This window comes from Spinacia oleracea, chromosome 1 (genome assembly GCF_020520425.1).
Source record: "Spinacia oleracea cultivar Varoflay chromosome 1, BTI_SOV_V1, whole genome shotgun sequence".
Taxonomy (NCBI): domain Eukaryota; kingdom Viridiplantae; phylum Streptophyta; class Magnoliopsida; order Caryophyllales; family Amaranthaceae; genus Spinacia; species Spinacia oleracea.
The window spans coordinates 122,463,744-122,489,555 of NC_079487.1; the positions used below are offsets into that span (position 1 = coordinate 122,463,744).

At 35.5% G+C, this 25,812-nt stretch overlaps 2 protein-coding genes across 3 annotated transcripts; one reads left to right on the forward strand and one right to left on the reverse strand.

The window, feature by feature from the left end:
- Positions 1 to 9,085: 9,085 nt before the first annotated feature.
- LOC130472364 (probable transcriptional regulatory protein At2g25830) lies at positions 9,086 to 16,168 on the forward strand. 2 transcript variants are annotated; one of them, XM_056843064.1, is made up of 7 exons: positions 9,086 to 9,339; positions 9,445 to 9,632; positions 11,301 to 11,362; positions 11,721 to 11,877; positions 12,023 to 12,300; positions 12,513 to 12,633; positions 13,956 to 15,644. In XM_056843064.1, the coding sequence occupies exons 1-7, from the start codon at positions 9,225 to 9,227 to the stop codon at positions 14,061 to 14,063; spliced, it is 1,029 nt and encodes a 342-aa protein (XP_056699042.1). In that variant the 5' UTR covers positions 9,086 to 9,224; the 3' UTR covers positions 14,064 to 15,644. The 2 variants fall into 2 exon arrangements, with proteins under 2 accessions (XP_056699042.1, XP_056699045.1); XM_056843067.1 differs by lacking the exon at positions 13,956 to 15,644 and adding an exon at positions 15,686 to 16,168 and having other exon boundaries at positions 9,091 to 9,339.
- Positions 16,169 to 16,330: 162 nt separating this feature from the next.
- On the reverse strand, positions 16,331 to 22,986 carry LOC130466182 (carotenoid cleavage dioxygenase 8 homolog B, chloroplastic-like). Its single transcript, XM_056834883.1, has 7 exons — positions 22,558 to 22,986; positions 20,543 to 20,831; positions 19,323 to 19,780; positions 18,392 to 18,585; positions 17,840 to 18,029; positions 17,230 to 17,332; positions 16,331 to 16,958 (listed from the first exon to the last, which is right to left on the reverse strand). Exons 1-7 carry the CDS (start codon positions 22,909 to 22,911, stop codon positions 16,813 to 16,815), a joined length of 1,734 nt encoding a protein of 577 aa, XP_056690861.1. The 5' UTR covers positions 22,912 to 22,986; the 3' UTR covers positions 16,331 to 16,812.
- Between the last annotated feature and the right edge of the window lie 2,826 nt (positions 22,987 to 25,812).

The following is a 25,812-nucleotide window of genomic DNA, read 5'->3' on the forward strand; positions in this document are numbered from 1 at the left end:
ACGTAGCCAATGGCGGATGTTCTATATGGCGCGGGTGGGCCCGCCACGAAATTTTTTGTAGTGCGTTTTCTGTTACGGCCCCCTTTAAAATTTGTATAAAATTGTTTAAATTGCATACTATACTGTTTAACTTTTCTACTGCCCCCCTCATAACAGTATCAAAGAGCTATCACTATACGTAGTATCTTTTTTAGTAATAGTGTTCTTAAATTTTTTGGGTTGTTAGTATTTGTGGAGTATATGTTATGATCCATATATGTGAAAAATGGACAATAAAAGATGTGGTAATTATTCGAAACCATTTTCAATAATGGTAACAAAATTACATTTCTTGCAATCACTATGTTGTGAAAATTAGCACATAACATGATACGTGTGAAAAAATAGTATAAATACACATTAATCATATCCAACTAAAATATATTTACGTAGAGTTAAAAGACATAACTAATATTTAGCTAAGATGGTAAGATTTCTACTATACTTCTTGATGGTCCCATGTTCGAACCCTTACAAAAACATTTTGTTTAACAATGTTAACCCTACATGTCATCGTTGATGTGGCGCCTTGTCATATTCAGAGAAGGTGACACATGGCGGCGTAACATGGTTTGTCTTGGAGATTTAATAATAGTATAGATATGTGATTAACAAAAGAGACCCTAGGTTCAAAACCTATAACTAATATTTTTTTCATGATCAAGTTTTAATAATTGTAGATAATGATACTGATGAGTCATATTTGTATAGGGTATTTTAGGCGCATTTAGGTTGCATTATTAGGCATTTATATCATTTTAGTTGCATTTAGGATCACATTTGCATAAGTTATCGTTGTCGTACTCTATTACGCCCCGTTTGTGTTTTCTTAATGTTTCAGGTGATTTTACGGTCATTTGGATGCTTTCGGAGTGTTATGAGTTGATTTGGATGATGAACGGATGGAATGTTGACTCGAGGATCATTGCATATCTCTAGGGATAATTTTGAGTCAATAACGAAGCTAAACGCTATTTTTCTAAGCATCAAAACGGACAGGCGTTCACTCTTTTGATGATATCTCAAGTTCTACATGTCGGAATGAGGCGATTTTTATTGGCCTAGAAAGTAGACTTCAAGAGCTTTCCAACGACAGGTCACACGTCCTTATAGGCATTGTAGAACAAGAGTTATGACATAAACAAGATGGCTCGACTATCCGATTCGCCCGAAGCCCAAAACGATGGCCCAATCTTCCCCTTGGGCGCGAAAACCAGCGACCCACCAGCGGGCCCGCTGGTTTCTCCGCCCAACTACTTCCACACGCGGGTTCATGCTTTCGTCTTGGTGATCGTCCAATTAAATCTTAGCTTATGTAATTGTTATCTTTTCCTATTTTGTTTAGAATTTAGGAAGCATATAAATACTTGAAAGGATTGCTTTATTTTTTATGCTTTTATTTCCTTTAGGTTTCAATTCCCTAGATTTCGAATTCACGTTCTTTTTCTCTCTTTTCTTCTTCATGAACCCTAGTTTTTCTACATACTCCATCAATGTAATTCTTTGAGGTATAATTGATTTTTCTCTTTATTTTATTTATTGCTTTTAATTATGTTTTCATTCTTAGAATTGATTTTCATTGTTCGTTTCATGATTGAGTAGTTCGCTTTCTAGGGTTTGGGAATCCATGTTTATATTATGAATCCTTATTATTATTGTTGATGGTTTGATTATTCATTGATATTTCTAGTTGATTAGGTTTATATTGTTAATCTTTGCAATCTGATCAATTGTTTGATTAAATCATGCTAATAGGATTTAGAATCGAAAGATCGAATTTTAGAGGCTTACCTACAACTAGCAATTCTGATTATGTTAGCGATCGTACTGCATATGTTGAATTGAGAGTGTTAAGACCCGACCGTAGGATTAACTTGTGCTCTAGATAATTTGAATATTTGAGTTGTTGATGATGTTTTGATTGATTCTGAACTATGAATATGGTGAACCGTTGCCCTAGATATTTTAGTTTATTTTTCTATTTATTTTAGTTTAAACATTGAATCCTAAATTTCGTGACATTGTTAGTTTCGCCATACCTTGAAAGCTAGATTTAAATAGCCATCTCTCTGTGGATTCGACCCTGCTTACCCTACTACATTGTTAGGAGGTTTCGTTAGGATTTTATTTTTGACGGGTGTACGACAACCTATCAAATTTTGGCGCCGTTGCCGGGGAGACGGTTTTACTTTTCTTTTTAGCTTTCATTTTTGGTGAGGCTACATTGTATATATTTTTTCGATTTGTGTATAAAATTCCTTTTTTATAAAAAATATACATGGCTTCTATCTGTTTTCCTCAATTTGAGAATGAAGTGTTTTGGAGGTATTATTATAGGCTCGGAGATTTTCTTGGTCCAAATCATCTTTTTGAACAATGGGAACTATGTATGGTGATTTATGAGGGATTGAATGAAGATACAAGATTGGTGTTGGATTCCATGAGTAGTTATATATTTGTGGAGAAGACTCCAGAAGAGTGTTGGGATTTGATTGAGCAATTAGCTAGGGATACACATGAGTGGGAAATGACAATGTTTGTTGAACCTACTCTGCAAAATTTCGCTTTTCCTATTCCTCAAACTCACACCCCTCCCCCATATTATTGTTCTTATTGTCATTGTCATGACCATGATACTTCTCTTTGTCCCTATAACGAGTCATATGTTAGTACTGTCAACCCTTTCCTTCGATTTGATATGCAAAATTTCCAACTCAAACCATCTTATTGTGACATGAAAATCCTTTATAATGATGATGATAATGATGGTGGATTTGTTGAGAATGTTAGTTCATTAGAGGAAGGTTATCATTTTACTCTCCATACTGATGAGGAAAAGTTGGATATAACGGAGACTTTGCAGGATAAAGAATCACTAATGTTTGTAGAATCGATGATTGAGAAACCATTGGTTGCGAAACTTTTGGTTGAAGATTTTAGTGACAAGTTTATTCACGAGGGTGGAATTATAGGTAAAAGCATTAATGTTGAGCCTATATCTCCTCCCGCCTACGTCCCGTTCTCGCGGAGGCTTGATCTTTTTCCTACATCCCCCATGTTAAGTCTTTCGCACTTTATCAATAGGTCTCCATTCCATGATACATTTGACCTTGCCGACCTTGATGCTCATTCTAAAACGTTTACATTGCCCGAGGAGCAATTAGAGGGAAGTTGTAAATATTCTCTTTTTTCTTTTTCTTTTGATTTTTCTTCTACTTCTGATTCTTTTTCTTTTGGTTTTATTTTTTCTGCTTATCTATCTAATACCCTATTTGCGAGGATGAATGTGGTTTTACTCAAGCCATACGTAGTGCTCAATGACATGTTTGCAGGGGCATTTGATAAATTACTCAAGGCGTTGGATTCTTCTGATTAACAACTTGAGTGGAGTCAAGCTAAAGACTTAAAAGGAGCGCTTATCGGGAGGCAACCTGATTCCTAACTTTCCCTCATTTCAATTTTCTTCATTTATTTCCATTTTAATTTAGTATTTTATTTCTATTTGCTTAATTTATTGAAAAAAAAAAATTTAAAAACAACAAAAGCACAAAAATATTTTCTTTTGAGTTCACTTGAATTCATAATTTTATTTTATTTTTAGATTAGTTTTCGTTAATCATATTTATTTATTTATTTTGCGTTTGATTTTACTAATTAATGATTTTTTTCCCCTTTGAGTTCGCTTGAATTCATAATTTTATTTTATTTTTAGATTAGTTTTCGTTCATCGTATTTATTTGTTTATTTATGTATTCTGTGTGTTTAGTTTTACTAACGATCCTAACTTTTGATTTCAGTGGTACTTGATAAAAAATTTCTAGGATGTATAGGTGCAAGTTCAAGTCAATTTGGAAATCCCGGTGCATCAAACGTGAAAGCAGCGCTCGCCCAGCGAGCAGCTTGGTCGTTGCCTCGTGCACGCATAAACCAGCGCCCATACAGCGGCCTCGCTGGCCAAATATGCCTCAATTGCTACACATTCTGCCTTGCGCGCTGGCCATACAGCGACCTCGCTGGCCAAATATGCCTCAATTTTACACTTCCTGCCTTGCCCGCTAGCCGTCCAGCGCTCTCGCTGGAATTTCCGCCCCACCTGATTCAAAATAAGCATGAAAATACTGAGTCAGCCACCTTCGCAACTCCATCACCTTCGCAACTCCATCACCTTCGCCGTCCACCACCTCCTCTCTCGCCCAGTCCAACCACCGTCGCCCACCTTCGCACTCCGCCTCTCCCTCTCCCTCGTTCGTCACCCCCGCAACCACCGACGACCAGCCTGCGCACCATCGAACCACCCTCGAACCACCAGCAACCACCCCGCTACTCTCTCACCACCCCCACTCCAGCCCATCACCTTCCCTCCTCTCACGCAAAACACCCCTACCCTCGCCATCTTTCTCAGCGAACCGCCGCCGTTGCACTACCTTCGACGACGGCCACCACCCACGCGCCATCCCCTCCAACCTCTCTTACCCGCGCAACAACCACCTCAAACCAGCCACCATCCGCCACCATCCGCCACCTTCCCACCCCCTTCTTTACCTCTCAATTCTCCCTCCTTCACCATTATATTGGTTCATGAATTTAAAACCCTAACTTTTGAAATCAATTTGGGGGTTTTTAATTTATTTGGGCATTGGCAAATTGTAGTATTGGTGCTCGTTTCCGAAATTCATGAGAATTTGCAACCAAATTCTGGTCTTTGTGAAGCACAAAAGATATTAAAATTTCAATTTTTCTAACGTTTATTCACTTGAATCATATTTTGAAAAGAAAATTGGAATTTTTATGACAATATTGGTTTTTGAATTTAAATGGTTGTCGTTGTTGTGAATATTATATGAATTATTTGTTGAGCTTGGTTAACGCTTGTTGGTTTGAGTTTGAACTATTAGCATTGGCGAATATTATCTGAATTGCTTGTTGAGATTGTTTAATGTTTGTTGATTGTTGAGTTCAGATTGGTAGCATTGGGAAATTATTGATTATTGCATGAACTATTCGTTGGGATTGATCGTTGAATCTTGAAGCATGCACCGTCTTGGTTGAATAAAGTATTCTAAATTGTGATTGTTGCATCTATGGAGATTGGCTCTTTGCGTCGTCAGTTTGAAGCTTCTGGCCACACCGCTTCTACTGTCGACCGTTCTACCGAGTCTTACTCGGCCGACGAGGCTCATCACGAGTGAGCACTTTCCATCTCTCTCCCTTGTTCGAGTTATATTGTTGCTATTTTCACAGTGAGGGCACTGTGTTTTGTTTAGCTTGGGGGAGGGATATCTATCTTTGTTGCTTTCTAGTATAGTTTTATTGTTTTGTTTAGGTGTTGTACGCTTTGTACTGTCCATTAGGGGTGGGAGTTTACGTGCAACGAAAAAAATGTACTGCTTTCCTAGTGTTATTGTTCAATTTAGTTGCACTCTTACTTGCATTCTTACTTGCATTCATATGTCTTTATACCCTGCATTGTGCAATTGACTTTCAAACTATGTTCGGGCTTTATTTGACTCTCTTGAGCTTCTTTTGAACTTAGTTATAATTCTGAAATTCAGTCGGTCATGCTATACATTGATAACTGCTTGGCATTGTGTGAACCAATTGAATGGTATGCGGTAAGATGTTGGTCTCGTGTCAAGAATAGCTAGCCAATTATCTTGTAGGTCACCTTACTATGTGTTTGTGTGATTGATGTGACTTGTTATCGTATGATTTTGGCTTGAGATTCATTAGTAGTTTAGTTGCAACTCACGCATGCCGCGTATGACAGAGGCCATTCTCTTAGGAAGCCTTCAGACGAACTTAGAAACATCAGTTCCTGCCTTTCATACCCATGTTGTAGCCTTGTCCGTTTATTGTTTTAACTCCACAAAATTGAGCCCTATTAGCCCCGTTGGTTACTTGTCCCGAGTCTAGCTTGGGGGAGCTTCGGTGTTCATAATGGTTTCATTGATGTTGATTGATTGGCACACTAAGCCAATAGTTCGTGGTTCGAGGCTATGTTTGGATTTGTGGTTCGGAAATGGTGTATATTATTGTTGGCACCCAAGCTTGTAACAGTTAGCATTAGATTTATTTATGTACTTTCGATTTCATTATCTAGTTTCATTTTCATTCAATAAAAAAAAAAAAAAAAAAAAAAAAGAAAGAAAAAAAAAAGAAAAAAGAAAGAAGAAAAAAAAAATAGAGAAAAATCAAAGAAAAAATAAAATAAAAAATATATGTTTTTCGTTCTTGTATGTAATTTGAAAGCAAGGAAAGGGGAATGAAGAAAGATCATTGACATTATATTATGTTTTCCCTTGGTTGTAACTTGGTTGATTGTTAGGGTTTCATGGTTCGATGGAGTTGGATTTGCGGCATTATCACGCCGACGCATATAGTTCACATTTGCTCCCCAAGTTGGACCTTACTCTCACTTTTTCCCAAATTATACCCTACCCTTCCTTTTCACCTAGCCCCATTACAAGCTTATTATAAAGACCTCTTGATCGGCATGTTTGTTTTGTGATTGAATGAAAATCGTTTTTGCTATTGTCATCTTACCCTATGTTGCATCATATATTTATATTCTACAAGGTATGCGGCGACGACTAGCTTGATTGAGAATAGTTTGTGGCTAAGCTTGGTTGTTTCGATTGTGGATCACGATGCTTTGTGGTTCTATTTGTATCTGAGCTAGATTTCCGTCTCAATAACTCTGTTTGATTGTTTGCTCGAGAGTTAGGTTGGTCTTACCATGGTTTTATGAAAGTCAAGTGCGTCTTGCTTCTCTATCTTTGGTTTAGTGTTGCTTGGGGACAAGCAACAGTCTAGCTTGGGGGAATTTGATGAGTCATATTTGTATAGGGTATTTTAGGCGCATTTAGGTTGCATTATTAGGCATTTATATCATTTTAGTTGCATTTAGGATCACATTTGCATAAGTTATCGTTGTCGTACTCTATTACGCCCCGTTTGTGTTTTCTTAATGTTTCAGGTGATTTTACGGTCATTTGGATGCTTTCGGAGTGTTATGAGTTGATTTGGATGATGAACGGATGGAATGTTGACTCGAGGATCATTGCATATCTCTAGGGATAATTTTGAGTCAATAACGAAGCTAAACGCTATTTTTCTAAGCATCAAAACGGACAGGCGTTCACTCTTTTGATGATATCTCAAGTTCTACATGTCGGAATGAGGCGATTTTTATTGGCCTAGAAAGTAGACTTCAAGAGCTTTCCAACGACAGGTCACACGTCCTTATAGGCATTGTAGAACAAGAGTTATGACATAAACAAGATGGCTCGACTATCCGATTCGCCCGAAGCCCAAAACGATGGCCCAATCTTCCCCTTGGGCGCGAAAACCAGCGACCCACCAGCGGGCCCGCTGGTTTCTCCGCCCAACTACTTCCACACGCGGGTTCATGCTTTCGTCTTGGTGATCGTCCAATTAAATCTTAGCTTATGTAATTGTTATCTTTTCCTATTTTGTTTAGAATTTAGGAAGCATATAAATACTTGAAAGGATTGCTTTATTTTTTATGCTTTTATTTCCTTTAGGTTTCAATTCCCTAGATTTCGAATTCACGTTCTTTTTCTCTCTTTTCTTCTTCATGAACCCTAGTTTTTCTACATACTCCATCAATGTAATTCTTTGAGGTATAATTGATTTTTCTCTTTATTTTATTTATTGCTTTTAATTATGTTTTCATTCTTAGAATTGATTTTCATTGTTCGTTTCATGATTGAGTAGTTCGCTTTCTAGGGTTTGGGAATCCATGTTTATATTATGAATCCTTATTATTATTGTTGATGGTTTGATTATTCATTGATATTTCTAGTTGATTAGGTTTATATTGTTAATCTTTGCAATCTGATCAATTGTTTGATTAAATCATGCTAATAGGATTTAGAATCGAAAGATCGAATTTTAGAGGCTTACCTACAACTAGCAATTCTGATTATGTTAGCGATCGTACTGCATATGTTGAATTGAGAGTGTTAAGACCCGACCGTAGGATTAACTTGTGCTCTAGATAATTTGAATATTTGAGTTGTTGATGATGTTTTGATTGATTCTGAACTATGAATATGGTGAACCGTTGCCCTAGATATTTTAGTTTATTTTTCTATTTATTTTAGTTTAAACATTGAATCCTAAATTCCGTGACATTGTTAGTTTCGCCATACCTTGAAAGCTAGATTTAAATAGCCATCTCTCTGTGGATTCGACCCTGCTTACCCTACTACATTGTTAGGAGGTTTCGTTAGGATTTTATTTTTGACGGGTGTACGACAACCTATCAGATACTAGTCTCTCGTTATTTAATTCCGACATGTTCATTGCACACTTGTGCATAGTAGTGATAGCTAGGTATAGTAATATTGTGGTATTCTGTATTATCTCTCCAAGTCTTAAATTAATATAATAAATTAAGGATATAACCGATAAAAGTATGGAGGAAAATAAAAGAACCCAAAACATTTATATAAAAAGGGGAATCCCCTAAAAAAATCAAATCGTTTCACTATTCTAAATGAATAATAAAAAAAATAAAAATAAAAAAACTCAAATCAAACCGGTTCACTATTAAAAAAATCCAAACCGGTTCACTTAAAAAAAAAACTCAAACTGGTTCATTGGTTTTTACTTCAAAGTCAAAATAGTAGCTAGTGTGGGAAATAAAATTCAAAAGTAGTCATTTTGATAAATAAAATTGTAAAATTAGCCATTTTAGTAAAAGATCCAAAATCTGGCGCAAAATCTGTGCGCCAGGTCCATGGAATTGGCGCAAATTCCGTGCGCCAGGTCCATGGAACATATGCAAATTTCGTGCGCCAGGTAAGGATCGGAGATGGGGCGGTGGAGATGGGGCGGCGTTGAGGGCGGCGGAGATGTTTATAGCCGGCAGGAGGAAGGGAGGGAGAGAGCAGAGAAGGAGAAGGCTCATGAAGAGGAGGTTGAATTTGAATTTAAAGGGTAGAATTGTACTTTAACGTAATAAAATAGGGCGTTATTAACGGAACATGACGTCGAATAAAAATCCCCATAAAACATTAAAACGGGTATGTTAAACGGGTACGTGATACCTATTAATCCCCGTCCGACAACTGTCACTCCCGGAACTCCGGTTGCGACACCAGAAATAGAGTGGAACACCAGCAAACTCAACTCAACCCATAACGGCATAGCCCATTGAAATGAGCACTTCATCTTCTTCGATCCGCACATTAGGCGCAGCTCTTCAAAGAATTTCAAACGGAACATCATCTTCTCCCTTCAAATCTCTTTCTCTATCCTCTTCTTCTCTCCTCTGTATGTCTCTGTTAATAAACCCCTTTATCCCTCTCTAAATTGCCATCTCTGAAACTTCATTGATTAATCTTGTTTTCTGTGTCTTCTCTCTCCTACAAATTTCAGGGAATGGCAGGATTTCGAAGAGACTTGCATCATCCTCATCTTCATTTTCATCATCAAGTTTGTGGGGTTCAGAATTACCCCATAGATTGTCTCATCAGTATGATTATCAATGCGCTTCTGTGAGAAAGATTTGGACTTGCTCTCCTCTTTGCATGGGTCGGCGCTCGAGCAAAATTGCAACTAGAAAGGTGTTTAACTTTGCTAAACTTCAAGTCTTCAACTTTTTCAATTTCCCATTGTCGATTTTTATGCTTGTTTCTGAGAATTTGTGGTGTTAGGTATGGTCAAAATATAAATTGGGTTCGTGTTTTGGTGCATGGGTTATGTGTCTTTTTTCATTAATGTGCTTTTTTGATTGACATTTGGTGTCGTGTTTACTTTGTTGTTGCGCACCAAATGTTTGATGAAATGCTTGACAGAGCTTTGGGTAGGAGCTTCTATTGGCATTGTATTTAAACGGGTTCTATCATCCTTGTTGTAGAAGTGGCTCATTATTAGCTACTGGGGGTCTTTGGTTGTAAGAGGTTTGGAGAAAAAAAAAGCTTTTTGAGGTGAACTAGAGGTTTGACCATTTAAAAAAGCTAATGGAAGTGTTTGGCTAGGAGAGATTTGGAAGAGAGTTTTGGGTGAAAAATCTAATTTTGATGAAGCTCAATGTAGGATTTTTTGCATTAAGTGTAAAAGAATAAATTTGTCCTATAAATGTCATCAATGTTCATTTTACACATTAAACAACTAACATCTAACAACTAATTTACCAAACACTTTACACAAGCAGCTAATTTCAACCCGCTAATACACACGTCTAACACCTCACAGCTAATTGTCAGAGCAAATTGTGGATTGGATTTTTTATAAGCTCAGTTGGATCGTGGGAGACTTATGGATGTTTTCTTAGAGTTTAATGCATTATGTTTTCGAAGTAATTGATAAGTGGATATAAGGTATTATAGACCGAATTTGTTATTAATGAAATGAAATGCTAGTTAGCTCACATTTTAAGCTTAGGAGTATTGTGTATATATGACTGTTCATGTATTACGAGCATTAGACTGCGTTTACTAATCCAATCAACCCCATGGGATCTTTGATTGTTGATTTAATGCGTGAGAGACTTAGTTGGTGTGGGCATTATTGGAAGTAACCTGAATTCCTGAATAAGGTGATGTGAGATGGTTCTGTTGGATATCTTCAACCAGTGCCTCTTTAGTCCCAGAACAGAAGCATATGATAAATGTTATGTTTTTGGTCATTTTCCATTGCGTCATTATCATTAATTCATTAGAGAAAATATGCCGATACATGAAGTATGACCATGTAGCATACATCGATACATATTTATGCGGACCTCCCATAGCCCGGAGAAAATAAATTATACTTTGTTTATATCCACGGTGTTGATGGAGCTCATTATTCTGCTACCTTCTATTCTTCTTAAATGTAAGGGCATGCTTGGATTGAGGGTAATGTATTAAAGGGGTAATAAAAGTCAAACTAAGGTAGTTGAAGGTGATGATGAGGGGATGAAGTGGTGGCAAAGGGAACAAGCTAGTGTTGGCAAGAAGAAAATAAAAGGGAAGGTGGAACAAATACCCTCATCATTGGGGAATAGTTACCCACCATCCCACTAGGGTGATTATTACCCTCATTTGTGGGGTAATTACTTCCCCCCTTCCTCCCTTCTCCTCGCACCACCACCACTACCACAACTTCTCATCACAATACCACCACACCACCCTCCATGCAACCACCACAATTCTCCTTCATTGTCCTTTTATTATGGTGGTTTGACTTTTATTACCCCCATAATCCATTACACCCAATCCAAGCTTGCCCTAAAAGTGGAACTTTTGCAGGGAGCTCAAGATCTAAAGAAGGCAAAGCTGTATTCAAAGATCGGCAAGGAAATTGTATCAGCGTAAGTAATCCACAATCCTCTCCATGCATATGGTAGCTAAACTAAGATGATTCTTACCAGTGCATTTTGTGTTGGAATGAGTTTTCATACACGGGTTCAGATGCCATCTTGATCACTTTTGTGAAGTAATTATACATCACTGAATTATTGGGTGTGAAAATGTGAAACTAGCTTGGTTTGGCACGGGAAGAAATTTGTTCTAAGATGATGCATTCTTTTGTAATGTCACACTTTTCGCTGGCTTGATTATAGATTTTGTTTTCCCCTTCTTTCTCTATTGTTCTTTCCAAGAAATTATATAGCAAAATAACATACTGGGAAATTCTGAGTATTTGTACTGAATTGACAAAATCTGTAGTGTGAAGAAAGGAGGTCCAAGTCCTGCATCCAATACTGCTCTGGCTGCCATATTTGAAAAGGCCAAGGAGCTTGATGTCCCAAAGGAGATTTTTGAGCGCAACATTAAGAGAGCTTCTGAGAAGGGACAGGAGGCCTTTATTGAGAAAGTCTATGAGGTGAATGACTTCAATGTTTATGCTACTATTTGAAAATGTGATTTTATCAAATTTCTCCTTTGTTCTTGCATTCAATGCTTCTCTTTTTCATTTTGGCTATTAGAGAACTTGTTGCTAAGCTTTAATTACTATTTACTTGAATTAGGTGTATGGATATGGTGGGGTTGGCTTTGTTGTTGAAGTCTCAACTGACAAGGTAAACAGGTCAGTGGCAGCTGTTAGGGAAGTCGTGAGAGACTGTGGTGGCAAGATGGCAGATTCTGGTTCTGTCGTATTTAGGTTTAAACGTGCTCGTGTTGTAAATGTGAAAACCAGTAATGCTGACAAAGACCAGCTTCTTGAAATTGCCTTGGATGCTGGTGCTGAGGATGTCATTGAACCCACAGGCGATGAAGATGATTCTGAAGAAGATCAGTCAGAGAGGTAATGTAATAATCTATCTGTATGCTGACAAAGATCAGCTTTTTGAATTTTTTTGTATGCTCTGGACAGGAGTATCTTATTTTTTTATGCATTCTCTGTGAATGGAACCAATTTGACGTATTTCAGAACTGCAACTTATTCTCTTTTCTTATGCCCCTCAATTAGTTTCCACTTCTCTGAGTTCCTGTTGTTTATTTCTTTTCCCGTGATAGGTACTATAAAATTGTAAGTTCACAAGAAAATTACTTGTCTATACTGTCAAAGCTTCGTGATGAAGGAATAAGTTTTGAGCCAGATAATGGGTACGAGCTACTTCCAGTTGCCCCTATTGAGGTATGCTATTTATTTTCAGTAAGTTAATGCCATTTTAGTAGCATTTTGTTGAGTAAATTAGCTACCTTTAACAGTATGATTCTCCCCCTATTCCTTTTTGTTTTCCGTGGAGAAAATGTGGAGAAATATCTACTGTGATACACTGATATATTGATACCTAACTACCTAAGTTGCATTGAATATTGTGTTTCACCTTTGCCTCACTTGCATGAGTATTTTCTGATTTAAAATAGGGGTATTTTTTCATACATCCCTTGGAATCGTTTTAGCCAAAATGGCAACACTGAATCATTTGAGGGTGTAGCTTACTATGGATCTGTATCTATGTGCCAATGTGGTATACATTACATTACTACTATGATCCACCTATCTGCTTGGGTATGGTGTGGGATTACGGTGTTCTTCAAATCGTGCATCACTGATCTCTGCGTTTAAGATTCTTATCTTTCTTCTGTTTACTTCAAATTACAAAATGTGGTGATGAAGATGCAATTTGGTTTACACGTACCTTGGACAAACTGTTTTAGCTAGAATGCCAACTTATAATCATTTGAGGGTGTAGCTTCAGTATTATGGACCTATATCTTTATGGTGTGCATTATTAACATGACTCACCCATGACCCATCTGCTTGGATATGGTGTGGGGTTAGGGTGCTTTTCACATAGAATCTTAGAAAGGAAGTGTTGCTGCGAAAGCGTATGTTTTGAAAAAACAGCTTAGGAGCTCCTCCTCTTTCCTTTGTCATATTTGACTTCTACTCTGTGCTCGCTTAATCTCACTGTTTGAATCGCTTCTGGGAGGGAGATTGGCCAAAGAAAGAGTGTTAAAAAACTCTTGTATCGGTTATGAGTCATGAGAACTAGACCAACTACTTAGTACTCCTACAGTCCTACTCCCTCCTCTTTTTTTTTGTTACGCTTTGACTGACACATAGTTTTAGACTTTTAGGAGGTTTGAGTTGAATTTGTTTAAATAATATGCAAGTGTGGTAGTAAGTGGTTAATTCTTTATTGTAAGAAATTGATAGTAGGTAAATTATTTGTTGTAAGAAAGATGGTTTGACTGTGTGAGTATAGATGGAGACCATGGGAGAGATAGAAAGACTAGTATAATTAGGAACGAGGCCATGTGTGGAGACTGGAGAGAGATATAACTAAATAGTGTAGTAAGTTTCCAAATATGAAAGTGTAACACTTAAATAAAAACGGCTGATTTAGGCAAGTGTAACACCTAAAGAAAAACGGAGGGATTAGCTTGATTCTCATTGTTGAAAAGATTTCGAAGGTACTGACAGCTCTTTTTGGTGGTTGGATATGAAAGGGATTAATGTTCTCATGCTTTAGATCTGGCACGATACCAGGACTCCATATTGGCTGCCAGCTAAAGAGAAGGCAAAGATCACTTTTTTCCTGCCACCAGGCTGCATAAGATAAAGTTAAGTTTCTTATATGCATGGCAACTATGAAAAATATAGTCCAATGACTGTGTGTTAATATTTTGTTCTTTCAAAAGTAAGTGGCCTAGTAAATGGGTGGAAAAGAAAGATGGCCTTCAAATTGGCATAGAATTGGTTGGTAAGTAGCAGAAGAACCCAGTTTCTTTGTTGTTTTGTTTCTTATAATGTTTGCAAACAAAGGAAGAGGCTCTTCTTTTGTGAGTGTTTAAAACTTGGCTGAGGTGTTGAGGAAGGAGCTTCACATGAATGAAAGGACCCCTTTCCTTCTATACCAACTACTTCCTCTTTAGTTTAACTACTAGGAAGCTGTGCTCCAAGACTTCATTTTTCGGGTTGCCTATGAAACAAAGGGCCTGTTGTTCCCCTATTAACTACTGAAGGGAACCTTTTAAGTTCCGTATGGGCACCTGTCTGTTCTGTTCATCTTTTATCTTCATATTTCCTATTTATCCTATCTTTTATGTATGCTTAACTTACCTTATGACACAATCCTTAAATAATGAGGGTCTTGGGAGGTTAGTATTTACCGAGTATAACACCAAGCAGTGAAGGCCGGGTGAAATTCTTTTCGGGTCTTGGGAGGTCGGTATGTACTGGGTGTATAACCGCAAACGAACTTGGAAGAGAACAAAACTAAAGGAAGATAACTCCTTTTGAGAATTTCATTCTCCAAGTTTGGCTTTTAGGCCTGTAACTTGTAGAACTATATGTTAGTTGAGTAATGGAATGTGCAATTTACTCTTCACACTAGTCTTTTATCCAGTAATTTGGCTTCACTGAGAGTAATTTGCCAATTGACATTTTATGTTTACAGTGTAGTGTCTGTCTGACAAATAAGGCTGCTCATGTTGAACAGACCATATCACTTTAGAAGTCTCTAATTGGAGGTAGATATTTTTATGGAACTTATATGAAGCTTATTGCGTAACAAGTTGCATTTGCTGGGGGCCATTTTGAAGTGATGTTCCCAGTGGAATCACCTAGTGTCAAGACCGTTCCATACAAGTAATGCCTAGTTTATGCCTAAGGGTCCAAATTCATATGGTGCTATTTAAGCTAGTTAAGTGGGATTGCAAAGTGGTTTTCAAATTAGAGCATAGTTATATATGTTCTTTAGTGTGTTTTTCACCTATTTCGCAACTAATAATAACTAACCATTGCCCAAATTTAGGTTTCACATTGCTAATCAAATCACTATAATAGTGACATTCAATAGGGAATGAAAATAGTACGGAAGGATACAGTACAAGTACTTATCAACACATAAAGTTTACAGTCTTTTATAGCTGGATTCAAGAGTAGTGAAAGCTAGTGGTTCAGGGAGACCAATCTTTCTGAAGTTTTATGTAACTATAGTCTAAAATAACTCAAAAGATAATTCTTAATTACTTACATCTGTGTTCCCTTTTTGCTAATATCATCATTAATTCTCCAAGTGCACATACCTAAGTAAGATCTTTTCGGGCAAGTAGACTCTTTCATTTAGGCAAAGTCAGCTGTTGGATCATAGAGTTTTCAATAACTTTCCCTTGGCAGTTTCAAGAAGCAACTTATGGAGGTACTGGTAATCTCATATGTATATTTCTGTGAGCAGGCAGATGATGAAGCTATGGAATTGAACAAGGAGTTAATGTCTAAATTGCTCGAACTTGATGATGTTGATGCTGTTTATACTGACCAGAGATAATGATCAAGATTGTCGTCTTTCAATCCAGTAACAACTGGATGCTCCATCATACAGTAAACGGGGAGGACCCTTTCTCAGAAATAAACTATTAGAACACATGCACTGTGTTCCATGTCATGTGTGGAGGAAGCATGTGTTTGCACTCTGCCATCAATGGCTTTTTCAACCGCGATTCTAGAGGTCGATTTGAGACACTTACCCTTTTCTTTCTTTCTTTCTTTCTTTCTTTCTTTCTTCTGTTGCAAATTGTACATTGTATTTAATCTCACAATTTTGTACTTACTAGTATTACAGAGTATTCATCTTTGTATAGTAGACATTTGAGTACCTTTCGTTAATAATAATCAAAAATATTTTGTTTACCCTTATATATCAAATGGATTGATGAAACTTTAAGAAGGCTATCTTCTGGAAATCAGATCTGGGAACGGTAACCGTATACATATCAGTTTTGTTATTGCTATACCAAGTACTGAAATGGAAAAAAGGCGATATCCGAGGCTGGCAACCTGATCATAAGATTCATAACCACTGTTCTGTTATTATTGATCGACAATCGCGATAAATATCTTTTCCAATTAGCATGAAATTAATAATTGTAATTGATCTTGCATACAAAGTGTACATATGCTTCTTTAATCCAAGCATTATTAACGATACAAAGTTGCAATATTTACACTATATACTTTATAATACGTCATGGGCCAACATGGCCTAGTAAAATTATATGTATAAATATACATACATATACTTGTATACATGTGAAAACTAATTACGGAGTACTCCGTATCACAAAAGTAACATATATATGGACTTATGGAGTATTCATAAAATCATAAGATGCATGCCCCAAACCATCGATTGGCCTCCAATGACGCAGAAAACTTATAGAATTGGCTGTTTTCAAGTTATATACGTCGATGATAGGCTCGGGCCCTTTTCCGGTGTTCTTACGCTCGGGCCGGGGTAGCTAGCGTGTGGGCGTAGTGGCTAGCTAGAGTACGTGTACGTAGGTTTAAGCTAGCTAGGGCAAATTAATCCATAGGAACCCAACATCCATGCAAACCATAAGGAAGACCATACGGAAATTTAGCCCGTGCAATCTCTTCAAAGGTGGACCCATCAAGAACCAATGCATATCCTTCTCCATTTTTTGCACTTACCACTGATATCACCACTCCTGCATCATTCACCAACCATTTTTTTTGGTAAATATATTTCAACTTTACAGTATCTATATAAAAGGGGCGTTTAGTTGGGGTATTCATCTAAAGGAAAGGAAATAGACTGATATGATACCCTATGTTGTTGTCTGTTAGTGCCAACTAGTAGTGTTACATTTAATCTCGTATTTTGAAATTTTAACCCTAAAAATTTACGGAGTACCAATTACAGTATGGCCTTTAAAAAAAAAAAAATTAATATTACAAGGAATTAACAAAGTTACTTACCATCATCTTCTTCTGTTGCCCCGGGGCGAGCGACGAAGTATGGCTCAGAAGGCACGGCACCCTCTTCGTACCAATTTTTGGCCTTCTTCTCAACCAAATCAATCTGTAGTATCGTATGCAGATGAAAAGTTCGTTAACGTAACCAACATGCAAACATAGTCAGTAGTTACTAAAACTAATCAATCCACTTACTATAAATCTATTGAATATATACATATTGTGATTAGACATGCATCCCATGTTGATACTTTTCTATAGGCTTAATAATTCCCGTTAAAATAAAAATAAAAAGTTATACCCTATAATTATTACTCCGTAAACGGTTTTTTCAAGTCATGTCACCTGAATTCTTGTCAAATAATTTATAATTGTAACATACTACGTACTTAGTACTAATAATAAACAATAAAAAAAATTTAGCACTTTTCTTACTAGGGTTGATTATGTTTCCTTGAACTAGGGTAAAACGTGAAAATCAACACCAAGATGGTTGACAATTTGTCACACAATGTATGACATATATAATTAATTGGTGATTAGACTACACTTCATTTAGGCATTTACTCACTTAGCTAATTGATTCAACACTATTATTAGTATGTATCCGTACCTTAGTAAGAGTGTTGGGAAAGTTACAAGGGCGATGAGCCCCACAAGCGTAAGCGTAACGGTACTTTTTGCCCATGTAAGAAGGGTTGATACTACACATATCCATCCCTCTCCCATGCTCTTCTGGGTCAAGTGCAGCTTCTAGCTTCCCATATGGCATTCCATTCATGGGAATTCTGAATCGACCAACCCTGCAGTATCATAAATTAAAACGTACAATAATGTTATATATAGGTACTACTATTATACTCCCTCCGTCCCTTAATACTTGACTTGTTTTGACTTTTTGCACTATTCACATTATTCACTTTGACCCTATTTTATTTCTAGTATATGGAAATAAATGTTAGTATATAATATATTGTTGGCTTCATCTTAATGTATATTTTCAAAATATTAATATTTTATAAGTTTTTATAATACGTAGTTAAAGAAATTGGTGGTCAAAGTTGTGCATCGACAAGCGTGTCCGGTCAAAATAGTATTAAGGGACAGAGGGAGTATCGTATTAGTGTGTGCTTAATATATTATTTATTGAAATATATATATATACCTTGCACTTGGAAGCACATCTTGACCTATGGAGGAACGTAAATTCTTGAGCCTTAACTTGTCAAGGATAGAAGTGTCTGCATTGTGCTCACAACAGTCTGCAATGATTGCGGTTACGTTGCCTTCCTCGTCTGTTTCTTCGTATGCGTTTATGAAATGGAATGTCAAGAACAAGGGCACTTCTACTGTTGCCACCTACAAACATGTATCAAGTACAATAATTAGTAAGAATGATAATTTGTTGTCTAATTGCATTAACTATAGAGGAACAATAGCTAGTTTTCTAGGGAGCCAGGATGATAGCCATGTAGAGAGCCACAAAGACAATCATGTACCGGTCTAATTAATGAACAAACAAGTTAATTAGCTAATAGTTGAATTGGTACCGTAAATTTGTACTACTTATATATTTGCATATAGACCTGGTTATTGGACAGAGTAGTCCAATGAATATAGGGTTAAAGTCAAGTTAATAGGGCTTTTATTGTTCATGGTTCTTGTTGGATAGGGCCTTTATTGGAAAAGGTCATTATAGGGTCAAAATTATACTGCAATAATTTTGAAAACTAAAATAGTAATGGGACAAAAAATTACGTGTATAGCTTCGTGTTCACTTGTACTTGCACACGGCTCTTTTATTTTTCATTTGTCATTGCTCGTTTATTGACCCGCTCACTAACGACCCGCTATTGACCCGCAATCCGCTTTTAACCCGTCCACTGTCGACACGTTAAAAATGACCTTTTTATTATCGGACCCTCTTTTGACATGTATCGACCCTGACCCGACCCGTCCGATAACCAGGTCTATTAATTGCATATCGTTTTTTCTTAACTCCATTGTGATCTTGTAAATAGAACCAGAAAGAGTGCATGTGAATTTAATAAAGAGATTAAACAAGATTGTATAGTAGAGAATGTCAATGAACATACCAAGCTGCCGCTGAATCTACACATGACATGCACATAAGCTTTGGATTCAGGATGCCACTCAAACTTGTAAAGTGGGGTTGGCTCAGCCCTCAACAAATTCCTTACACAATATCTCAACGGCATCTCCGGCACAATTATGTAATTTTCGGTAACGGGGAACGAGTGGACCCACCCGGGTGTGGGCCCACCGCGACAATTAATCCGTCCAATCACCCGTCGTGCATTTGATCCTGCTTTCATCCTGACCGCTAGATATCCCGGGTTGACTAAATCTGGGAGCAAAGTCAACAGCTCATCTTTTGTTACAATAGGATGAGCCGAGTGTAAAAGTAGCCTTTGAAAGGGGTCGTTAAACTCTAATTTCCCCAACGTTTCCAATGTGTTAGGGTCAATTATTATTGACCCTTTTTGTGTCTCTGTTAGGCAAATTACTCGTCCGTCTCCAAGCCGCACCACTCCTGTATACATACAATATAAGTACTAATATTAAGATAAAAGTAGAAAAGTTGGTTGAATTTAATAAAATATGGATAAAGTAAAAGAAATGTGTAAAAAAAAAAAAGTAAGAGAAATTGAGTGAAAAATTGTAAATATTGTGGGGTAATAAAGATAAGGTAGTAAATTTTTATGTCTAAAAATAGAATAAAGCAAAGTATAAAGAACGTTATGAAACGGACTAAAACGGAAAGTGTAAAGATCTTTTTGAAACGGATGTAGTACTTTGTACTCCCTCCGTCTCTTTTTGTTTTTTACGTTTTGTATTTTTCACGCGTTTTAACGAATAATTAATTTGCATTGAAATCCCTCAATTTTTTTATTTAAACGAGATAAATTACGTTTTTTATAATGTTTTCACTTTTATCAAAATTCTGATATTGGGAAATGAGAAAAAATTTAATGTCCCAATGGAAAGGGTGAGAGATTAAATGACCCAATGAATTTGATTGGTTAAAATAATAATTGGACACAAATTTTGATAGAATACTAAGTTATTTATGTGATAATATAAAAAAAATGTAAAGAACATTTTGAAATACCCAAAAAGGAAAACGTAAAAAACAAAAAGAGACGGAGGGAGTATTAAGTAGCTAGTCATGTGCTAAAATGAGTCGTAAGCGCACATGCGCAATACAAATTAAGTTACTGGTACGTTATCAGTGCTACCCACTAAGCAAAGACATCATTGATTATCAATAAGTGAAAATGATCGATAAATATACCTGTATTAGCATTATCAGTAAGTGAAGCACCAGAGAATAGATTGGCTAGGTCACCAATGTACTCGAGAAAATTTTTGGGTTTAGGGGTTTCAGAAAATTCACGGTAACATATTTTTCTGTTCTTCTTAGCCGCATTATAGGCCTCGGATTCGAGCTGACGGTGGCCGGCGACGAGCCTTCCATTCTCAAAGTGAAGCTTGACAAGGGTGGCATAACCATCAAAGAGGTGCCTGAATTGGTAGTCTCCCATATGCCATAAGCCAGGACCATTCCTTAGATATGTTCCACGCTGCATTATTAATTTTGATCATTATTAATTAGTACGGAGTATTCATTATTAAGGTGCAATAAATAAAATATTAATTAATTTATTAAGAATTATTAAAATATCACAAATTCTTATTTACAAGGGTTGTACAATAAATATTATACACCGGAGTAAAAGTTAACTCAAAATGCTTAAAAGTTAAGCTTATATATGTAAAAGTTATCTATTTTTTAGTGATAAATTTTTTCATTAATAAAACTTATTTCTTCAAAATCACTAATAATGTATAAAATTAATCATTCAACTCTTTAAAATGTTTATCTATCAACTTTTTTTTACTAATATAAAAGTTAATCAAAACTAAATTAAAGTTACCAAATTAAAAATGGGTAAAAGTTATCTTGGTGTATAATAAATTTATTGTACACCTTGTGCGCGCAAGACTTTTGTTAAAATATATGGTTTGTGCAATGGGATTTCATAGACAGCTTTCATCTTTGTGTATCAGGCATAATGATTAGGTTAACGGCTAAACAAAATATTTGTTTTTCCACTGTAAACTACTCCGACCCCTCTATTCCAAATGTTCCTTATGTTGGTTTTTTGCACGCGATTTAACGACTAATTAATGTGTATTGAGATTCCATTATTTTTTAATTTAAATAAGGCAAATTACTTTTATTCATAATATTTTCGCTTTTATCAAAATTTGACATTGAGAAAATGAAAAATATTTAATGTCCCAATGTAAAAGTGTGAAATATTAAGTACTCCAATGAATTTAATTGGTTAAAATAATATTTGACACAAATTTTGATAGAATATTAAAACATTTATGTGATAATATAAAAGGAAATGTAAATAACATTTTGGACAGAAGGAGTAATATATAAGTGGTGGGAATTTCCCTTGTGTGTGTATAAATGAGTTATTCCACGATAAAATATTATAATAGCAGGAAGTCTAAGAACGTGCTGATGAGATCTTGACATAGTGGTAAAAATTAATTACATATTTTTAGCGTAATTTATAATGTCCTTATAACTTATTCAGACCGGTTAAAACAAAAAGAAGTAGTAGGGAAACGATTGATTTTAACAAGATCGAGTGTGGTGTAGGCCTAATACTAAAAAAAACGTAATTATATAGGTTCACTTTTGTCGTCAAGAAACATGATATTTGTACTATACATGGGCCAAGCAAAAATATTAAGTACTCTCAATTCTCATAATAGGTCATGAATAACATTAGGCTAAGGTTTTCTGTTTGAAATTTTTGTTCTTCATAAAACTTTCGAATGATAAATTTTAAGCGAATAATGAGGATTCGACCATGGGAAAAATGCATGGAGAAGTCGGGAAAAACTCAACTCAACCAAGCCCCCAGATAAAATTTTGGCAATCTCTATAAATACAAATAAATTAAACTCTCATGTAATAAAAGTGCTCCGTATATTTTAATAAAGATAGTACTCCCTCTGTCCCTTAATACTCGATTCATTTTGACTTTTTGCACTATTCACATAATTCACTTTGACCCTATTTTATTTATAGTATATGAAAATAAATGTTAGTATATAATATATTGTTGGCTTCATCTTAATATATATTTTCAAAATATTAATATTTTATAAATTTTTATAATATGTAGTTAAAGAAATTGGTGGTCAAAGTTGTACATTGGCAAGCGTGTCCGGTCAAAACAGGTCGAGTATTAAGGGACGGAGGAAGTACTACGTAATACATACCAGCCATGAAGGTATTTCACCTTCAACAAGAAGCTCCCCTTCCCATCTTTCTTGTTTAATGCTTGTCCAAGCAGCTAGTTTCCCACCATTGTTTGTTTCTTCTTTTCTCGGTATCGGATTCGGAGTCGGAGTCGGAATCGGAGGAGAAATTACAGGAGGCAATCTAGTGGCCACATGAGTGGCCATCAAGTTGTTGTGATCTCCTTTGCTAGTACCTAAACTTTGGGTATTGCCAAACGATAATAAATTTCTATTATTATTAGCATCATATTTTTTAGATGATTTTGAAGCATTTTTTGAACTAGGAAAAACACAATTTTTTGTTATTGCATGAAATGCAAGGGATGAAGACATGATAATATAGAGTTTTTGAGACACTAATTATGGGATTTATTATGATGTGGTTAATTAAATTTAAGTATGTAGTTAAGAGGTTAATGAGAGTGGTATTTATAGGGGTGTAATATATGTTAGTGAATCAACAATATGCATCTTTGAATAAGGGAGATTTAGAGATATGATGGGAAGAAGGAATCATACTATTGCTTTTTCTTTTAATTAATGGGAATCATGCTATGTTGACATATTTGATACGTGGGAAATTCCCTTCACCACTCACCACTAAAACTACAGGACAAGCTTAATTTTATTGTTCTACTACATTTTATTTTTATTTTTTGACAAGGAAAAAACAAGCAAACAAGAACTATACTTACATCCAAGTTTAAGTTGCACTGCAACTATTAATGACGGGAAAATCCCGTCGCAAAAGGCCAATAATGGTTGATTAACGACGGGATTTTCCGTCGCGAATCCGTCATAAAAGGGGGTCGTCGTTAATGGTAAATCTCGTCGTTAACCCGTCGTAAAAGATATTTGCGACGGTTGTTCCCGTCTTTGTTGGGTTGTTATCCCCGTTCCAAAAGCCCTTTTGCGACGGGATTTTTCCCCGTCGTTATTAGGTTGTCATAAAAGATACAAATTCTTGTAGTGTTGAGTCTCAAGATTTTTGTAGTTGAAACTTTCAGGATATTTTACCAAACTGGCTACTTTTACAATTTTATTTACCAAAATGGCTACTTTTGAATTCTATTTCCCAAACTAACTACTATTTATTTACCAAAATAACTATTTTGACTTTGAGCCCAAAAAAAACCAATGAACCAGTTTGGTTTTGTATTTTTTCATATGTATATAGTGATGAACCAGTTTTTTTTACGTATTTTTATTTTTATTTTTGACTAAAAACATAAATTACAAACCAAAGAATAATTACTTTATTTTTAAAGAAAAAATAACTTGTATTATACTTAAAATAAAGTACCGTGCAAACATAAGACAATTTTAAACGTATAGGAAACAACAAAATGAGTTGTGATATAGTTGTTTAAACTAGTGTTTGTCCCGGGCGATGCCCCGGAGTACAACGTTGAATACTATATGAAGCATTTTTCTACGACTATTTACACGTGTTGGTATGCGACTTTGAATTTTTTTTAATAACTATCCGGAAATCGTTTATTTTATTTGGATTTGATGTGTTGTACGTAGCCAATGGCGGATGTTCTATATGGCGCGGGTGGGCCCGCCACGAAATTTTTTGTAGTGCGTTTTCTGTTACGGCCCCCTTTAAAATTTGTATAAAATTGTTTAAATTGCATACTATACTGTTTAACTTTTCTACTGCCCCCCTCATAACAGTATCAAAGAGCTATCACTATACGTAGTATCTTTTTTAGTAATAGTGTTCTTAAATTTTTTGGGTTGTTAGTATTTGTGGAGTATATGTTATGATCCATATATGTGAAAAATGGACAATAAAAGATGTGGTAATTATTCGAAACCATTTTCAATAATGGTAACAAAATTACATTTCTTGCAATCACTATGTTGTGAAAATTAGCACATAACATGATACGTGTGAAAAAATAGTATAAATACACATTAATCATATCCAACTAAAATATATTTACGTAGAGTTAAAAGACATAACTAATATTTAGCTAAGATGGTAAGATTTCTACTATACTTCTTGATGGTCCCATGTTCGAACCCTTACAAAAACATTTTGTTTAACAATGTTAACCCTACATGTCATCGTTGATGTGGCGCCTTGTCATATTCAGAGAAGGTGACACATGGCGGCGTAACATGGTTTGTCTTGGAGATTTAATAATAGTATAGATATGTGATTAACAAAAGAGACCCTAGGTTCAAAACCTATAACTAATATTTTTTTCATGATCAAGTTTTAATAATTGTAGATAATGATACTAGTCCCTCGTTATTTAATTCCGACATGTTCATTGCACACTTGTGCATAGTAGTGATAGCTAGGTATAGTAATATTGTGGTATTCTGTATTATCTCTCCAAGTCTTAAATTAATATAATAAATTAAGGATATAACCGATAAAAGTATGGAGGAAAATAAAAGAACCCAAAACATTTATATAAAAAGGGGAATCCCCTAAAAAAAATCAAATCGTTTCACTATTCTAAATGAATAATAAAAAAAATAAAAATAAAAAAACTCAAATCAAACCGGTTCACTATTAAAAAAAATCCAAACCGGTTCACTTAAAAAAAAAACTCAAACTGGTTCATTGGTTTTTACTTCAAAGTCAAAATAGTAGCTAGTGTGGGAAATAAAATTCAAAAGTAGTCATTTTGATAAATAAAATTGTAAAATTAGCCATTTTAGTAAAAGATCCAAACTTTCAAGTTTTGATTTGTTTAAAATTAAGTTACCCTTTGATCTAGGTGAAAAATTATATTCAGACAGATCAAATAAGTAGTGATGAACAAAAGAGTAAAAAAAACATGTGCATCGTGTTTATTATGAGATTATCTATTTGATTTATTGCCCAAATGATCACGCTACGTAAAATAAACATGAATGTCGTGACGTCAAAAAACTAGCTTAAGTTACATTAATTGTGCTCAACAATGCAAGAACTCGTAATTAATATGTTGACGCAAGTTTTATTACAAGAACACCCCTTTTACAGAATTTTGACAATTTTAACAACAATGAAAACTAGTCTCTGGACACTTTACCAATAAAGGGAGTTGTAACAACATTAATTCTTTTAGGCTCCATCAATGTATTATACATTAATACATACGAAGTATAATAGAAAATGAATGAACTGAAACAACTAACTTAAGCTTGTACCAATAAGCACCCATTTATAGAATAAATCTTCAAGAGAAATAACGTCAATAATTAAACATCTCAGTGAAATACACATGA